This window comes from Rutidosis leptorrhynchoides, chromosome 6, assembly GCF_046630445.1.
Source record: "Rutidosis leptorrhynchoides isolate AG116_Rl617_1_P2 chromosome 6, CSIRO_AGI_Rlap_v1, whole genome shotgun sequence".
NCBI lineage: Eukaryota > Viridiplantae > Streptophyta > Magnoliopsida > Asterales > Asteraceae > Rutidosis > Rutidosis leptorrhynchoides.
In genome coordinates this window covers 438261124-438267852 of record NC_092338.1, presented here as the reverse complement: position 1 = coordinate 438267852, position 6729 = coordinate 438261124, and the positions used below count along the sequence as shown (strand labels likewise).

The window sequence follows — 6729 nt, the reverse complement described above, 5'->3', positions numbered from 1 at the left end:
GGCTAAATATTTTCAAAAACAAAAACTTATTAAAAACATTTTTAACATGTTTTTATTTTTTGTCAAAATTGGCACCTTTATTTTATTTATATTTTTTCTTTTCACCAACCATTTTTTTCCTATAAATACCCACTTCTATTTCATAAAAACTTGTATCAAATCTTTGGAAAAACTCTCTCACAAACTTGGGAAAGTACTTGAAGTATTTTCTATATTTTTTATCGAATTGCTTTTTTTTTTTTTGTATATTCTTTAAAAATTCAAATTTAATATATATAAATTATTTTTACATGTTACAATTAGTATTATAAGTATTATGATGTATAAAAATAATTTTGATAATTTATGGAATATTATTTATAATTAAATACGAATTATGTAGTATTTAAACATAAAAATAATATAAAATTCGTAATAAAATATTAAACAGTAATAAAAATAATTATAATTTTTTTTGAGATTACTATACTTTTATAAACAAGGAAAAATTATAAAAATTAAATAAATGGGACGATTAGTATTTAAAAAGAATTTACTTTTGCATTATTCTAAACCGAGAGAAATAATAAAGAAAATACAAAATAAATACAAACGTGTATTAAATATTTTTATAAAATTTTTATATGATTAGTAGCATCACTAAATACTTTAAAAAAATATAAAAATTAATTTTAACTTATTTTTCCTATTTATTTAATTATAGACCGATTACAATGGTTAAATAATTAGAAAACATTAAATAAATAATATTTTGATATAAAATTTTTACATAATATAGAACCTGTAAAAAATATAAAATTATTTATTTAGGTCGATTTAATATTTATTACCTAATTAAATTTGATTAATATAAACCGAGTATATATATAAAGAAAAGTGGGAAATAAATACAAAAACTTGATAAAATTATTTTTATAAAATATCCTACTGAATTGTATAATTAACTAAGTTTATAAAAATTATAAATATAATATTTAATGAATTAATATTTGAATTAACATATATTAGTATGATTTTCGATTAACATAAGTATATTACATATACTAAATTAATATTATTATTATAACTTACGGTTAATAACTAAGTATACTATATAATAAAGTATAATGCTTATAATGTAAGTTAATAACAATACATTATTAATAAACACTTATTTTATAACTATACTAATTTAATAATAATAACATATAGTATATAATATAAGATAATCAAATTGTTAATACATTAATAAATATAATATAACATATATATATATATATATAAACCTAAAGTGAAGGTTAATCAAAGATAATGTACAATTCATGTGAACTTCATCGCTACTCACGGTCGTAAGTGAATGATGTCTAGGTTGCCATTTATGGGTAAGCTTGTGGATCTCGAATGCCATGACTTAGATTCTGGTCAAGAGTCCTGGGCCCCCGGTTACATCTGGTCATTCCTGACTTATTTGATAGCAACGAAGTTTGAGTAAAGTTATACAACGTCTTGCTAAAGATTAACCCGAACTTTCTAAAATTGGAAAATTACTATAAGTGGAAACTTTCCATAAATTGTAACCTTCCGAAAATGGAAATTCTTTAGTGAACCATTACTATCAATATAGTACTATATACTATTGTCTGTTAGGCAATGTCTGATCATACGTTCTATCTCTAGGTTGAGATCTCGGTCACGTCCTTCCGTTCAATTCTTTCATGGAATACTCTTTTGTGCTACTAAGGTGAACTTCATAGCCCCACTTTTTACTGTTTCATAACTGTTTTATAACTTTTGGGGTGAGACACATGCTTGCTTTATAACTGTTTTACGCTTAGACACAAGTACTAAATTGTTAACTATGATGTCATGCTTTGATTCATGCTAAATCCCTACCGTAATATCGTTAATTGCTACGTTTAAATGCAAACTTAATTATTGTGAATAGGCCTATTGAGAGTAATGTCTCTAACCATTCGACCGTTGGTCTTTGGTTACATAATAATGATTCCACGACACTGACAGTACAAGGTGTCATAGGGTAAACTTGTTTAGTAGCGATATTACAAAATGCAGCAATACTTTTAGATTGATATTTATATATCAATCAACTTTAAACTAAATCTTGCGGTCTAAAACTTTGGATATCATTCATAAACCTGTGAATTTCACTCAACCTTTTTGGTTGACACTTTAAGCATGTTTTGTCTCAGGTGATGATTGAGCTAGCTGTTTGCAACTTTGTGATGATAGATTTGATGCTTGCATGGAGACCACATCGCATATTATATTTTAGTTCATAAACATTTATTTTACGTTTTAGTAATAATGTAAACATGTATTACTGCTTCCGCTATTTTATTAACAAAGGTTTTATTTAAAAAGTTTCATATAGATTCGTTCTCGTTTATACAACTGTGTTATGATATGATTGGTCACAATTACCCCTGGTCCATTTTGGAGGGTGTGACAGACAACTCCTCATCTGGGATAAAAATGTTTTCGAGGCTAATGATGTAATTGACTTTGAGGGTGTTTTGGGCATAAAGGGGAAATGGAAGAGTAATGGGGTTAATCTTAATGTAGTTAACGTGTACGGGCCGCATGATGATGTTAAAAAGCAAAAATTATGGGATTCGTTATCAAGTGTTTTAGATGAGCAGGATGATGCATGGGTTATTTGTGGTGACTTCAACGAGGTTAGAGATCAGTCAGAACATTTCAATTGCGAATTCATTGAAAGTAGAGCAAGGTGTTTCAACAACTTCATACTCAATTGCAACTTGGTAGAAATACCAATCGGGGGTAGGATTTACACGAGGGTTAGCGACGACGGGTTAAAGTTTAGTAAATTAGACTGATTCTTGGTTACGGAGAAATTTCTTAGCTTATAGGTGAATCTGTCATCACTTGCGTTGGATAGAACTAGCTCTGATCATTGTCCAATTGTATTAAAAGATGAGAGAAAAAAACTTCGGACCGAAACCCTTTAAAATCTTTGATGTGTGGTTAGACGAAGATGACATTGATTGTATCATTGGTGACTCATGGGCTGATCAGACTGCTCCATCTGACCGTAAAGATCGCTACTTTATGAATAAATTGAAAAATCTTAAAGCAACACTTCGATCATGGAGCAATAACAAATTTGGTCAGTTAGATGGTGGGATAGAAGTGCTCAAAAACGCTGCTACTAACCTTGAACTAAAAGCAGAAACGGTAAGGTTAGATGCTACTGAGTTAGAACTGTGGCAGAATTATAGGAAAGAATGGTTCAAAAAGGAAAAGGCCAAGACGAGTATGTTAAAGCAAAAGGCAAGAGTTCGATGGCATCTCGAGGGGGATGAAAACACAAGATTTTTTCACTCCCTTATAAGAAATAAGTTCAACAAGTGTAATATTCGAGGACTTATAATAAATGGGTGTTGGAATGAAAATCCCCAAGACATAAAGAATGAAGCTTTTGAGCATTTCAAAGAACCAAACTGTTCGAGACCTTTCATGGAGGATCTAAACTATCCTTCAATTTCTGTTGATGAAGCGAATGAGTTAGAAAGACCAATCCTTGAATCTGAGATACATGAGGCGATCATTGATTGTGGCAGTACGAAAGCACCAGGGCCCGATGGATTTAACTTGAGATTCTTTAAAAAAATTTGGAATGTAATTAAGTTAGAGCTAGTTGATGCAATTAATTGGTTCTGGGAGAAGGGGGAAATTTCAAGAGGGTGTAATGCTTCTTTCGTTACCCTTGTCCCAAAAAGATCGGACCCATTGGGACTAGGAAATTATAGGCCGATTAGCTTAATAGGTAGCTATTACAAGATAGTGGCCAAAATCCTAGCTAATCATCTTCGCAAGGTTCTGCCTTCTCTAGTGGGCCCGGAACAAAGTGCGTTTTTAAAAGGTCGGTTCATTTTGGATGGAGCACTCGTTGCAAATGAAACTATTGACTTTCTTAAGATTTCTCGAAAAAAAAGGCATTGTCTTCAAAGTCGACTTCGAAAAGGCCTTCTATAGCCTTAATTGGTCTTTCCTGTTTGCTGTAATGAAGTGTATGGGGTTTGGGTGTAAATGGAGAAAATGGATCCATGCATGCCTTAGTTCTGCCTCCATTTCTATTCTTATTAATGGGTCCCCTACTAAAGAATTTTCACTTGAAAGAGGCGTGAGGCAATGCGATCCACTATCTCCTTTTCTTTTTATCCTAGCAGCAGAAGGATTAAATTTACTTGTTAAAGCAGCTTTAGACAAAGGCTTGTTCAAAGGTGTAGAAGTCGGGGCCGATAAAGTGTTAGTTTCGCACCTCCAATATGTGGACGACACTATATTCTTCGGAGAGTGGAGTAGATCAAATGCACTAAATCTAAGGAATCTGCTAAAGTGTTTCGAGCTAGCTTCGGGCCTCAAAGTGAATTTTCAAAAAAGTTGCGTCTACGGCGTAGGTGTCGACCATAGTGAAGTTAACCTTGTTGCGAATTATTTGGGTTGTCAGGTTGGAAAATTCCCGTTCACCTACCTTGGTCTTCCAATCGGGTCAAAGAAGAAAAAGGTGAAAGATTGGGGTCCGGTCATTGATTATTTGGGTTGTCAGGTTGGAAAATTCCCGTTCACCTACCTTGGTCTTCCAATCGGGTCAAAGATGAAAAAGGTGAAAGATTGGGGTCCGGTCATTGATAAATTTAATGCTAGACTTTCAGGGTGGAAAACGAGATCGTTGTCATTTGGAGGAAGATTAGTCCTTATTAAAGCGGTTCTCACAAGTCTCCCGTTGTACTATTTCTCACTCTTTCGCGCGCCGCCTTGTGTGTTAAAAATACTTGAGAGTGTAAGAAGATCTTTCATTTGGAGCGGGTGGGTCGGGTTCGGGTTCCAAAATTTCTTGGGTAAAGTGGGAAAATGTCATTAATTCGTATGAAAACGGGGGGCTTAATATTGGGTCTTTAAAAAGTAAAAACCTTACGTTATTGGGAAAGTAGTGGTGGAGGTTCAAATCCGAAACCGAATCACTTTGGGTCAAAGTTATTAGAAGCATTCATGGTCTTAAATGGTGGCTTAATGTTGGAAAGTGGGTCTACTCACTCTTCAACATTAGGAACTTGGCTTAATATTATGTCAACAGGTTCTATTCTAGATGATTTGCAGATTCCTTTTAGGAACTCGTTTCTCAAAGCTATTGGTGATGGTGATTCTACCATGTTTTGGCAAAGTATGGATCGGGGGAGATAAGCTTTTCAATTTATATCCAAGACTTTCCAGGCTCGAAACAAACAAGTATGCATTAGTAAAGGATAGAGTTTCATCAGAGAATCGTGGTGCAAGTTGGAGTTGGTCTCAGGTCCCCTCGGGTCAAACTTTAGGTGAGCTGCAGTCCTTATCAAGCCTGTTGTCTTCGGTCACTCTCAACAGCAGCACTCGGGACAAGTGGCATTGGAGATTGGCATCAAATGGCATATTCACTGTTAAAAGGTTGTCTAATCTTATTGATGATCAGGTTCTCTAAGTCCACTCTTCTCATCAAGGTACCCTCCAAAACAACCTCATGCCTAAAAAAATTAAGATTTTTATATGGCGAGCTCTTAAGTGACAGTTACCTGTGAGGGTTGAGTTGGACAAAAGAGGAGTTGATCTACATAGTGTGCGTTGTCCTTTATGTGACGATGGGCTAGAGTCGGTGGATCACTCATTTATTTTTTGCAAACATGCACAAGATATTTGGGATCGGGTTTATAAATGGTGGGGCGTTGGGAACTTCGCGAGCTTCGATCTAATTGATTTATTGGATAATAAAGGACCTCACTCAATGTCGAGTTATGGTAAAAAAAAATTGTTAAGCTCTAAAATGGGCAAGCACGTATTTAATTTGGAAGAATCGGAACAATACGGTGTTCCAAGGAAAACATTGAAGTACCCCGGTTGCACTAAACGAGATTCAAATTAGATCTTTCGAATGGATTTCGTCTAGGGCAAAAGGAAGGAAGATCGATTGGCTTACATGGTTGTCTAATCCAAATGTGTATCTCAACTTGATGTAACTGTCGGGTAGTTTGTTCGTGTAGTGTCTGTTCTTTTTCTTTTATTGTTGCTGTTTCCTTTACAGCACTTTGTGTATGCATGTATAGCTCCCGTGTCTGTATGTTTGGCATGTCCATGTAGGTCAACATGTTGTTGTATTATAGTTTCTCATATAATAGAATTCCTTTTGCTTTTCAAAAAAATAAAAATAAATAATATGTCGATAAATATTTTCAAAATTTGAATACCATATTTATAGTCAAGTAGATGTATTCACGGTCAAAAACTTTACCTAAAAATAAGTTAAATCCACAATATAAATTTGTAAAGTTTGTACTTCGATAATTGATAACAACATTAATCGAAATGACATATTTCCCTTATTGCATTATTAGAAAGAAACTGCTTGGTTTAGTCTTTACTCCATTTTTTCAATTCGGTTATTTCAATTACTTTTTTTTTAATTAGAATTTATTTTTTTATTATTGGATCTTCCTCACTCTGAAGTTTTCATAATAAATTGTTTATAGCGTGAGATTTGATGAGCAATTGCATAGTGAGAGTGAAGTAAAAAGGGCGGGTCACCGGCTTGATTAACGGGTCAAACAAGTATGATTAAAAGTAAAGATTATTACAGTAATATTTTGAAATTACCAAAAGATCCATCGATACGTTGCATGCTTTAAAGTGCAATCTAATTGAAAGAATTATAGGTCGTGCCTTTTATTGATTGATTAA

General features: G+C 33.3%; 1 protein-coding gene across 1 annotated transcript; it reads left to right on the top strand.

Moving 5' to 3' along the window:
* The first annotated feature begins 4024 nt into the window (after nucleotides 1–4024).
* On the top strand, nucleotides 4025–5917 carry LOC139855306 (uncharacterized). Its single transcript, XM_071844537.1, has 3 exons — nucleotides 4025–4749; nucleotides 5122–5470; nucleotides 5567–5917. The coding sequence occupies exons 1-3, from the start codon at nucleotides 4025–4027 to the stop codon at nucleotides 5915–5917; spliced, it is 1425 nt and encodes a 474-aa protein (XP_071700638.1).
* The last annotated feature ends 812 nt before the right edge of the window (nucleotides 5918–6729 follow it).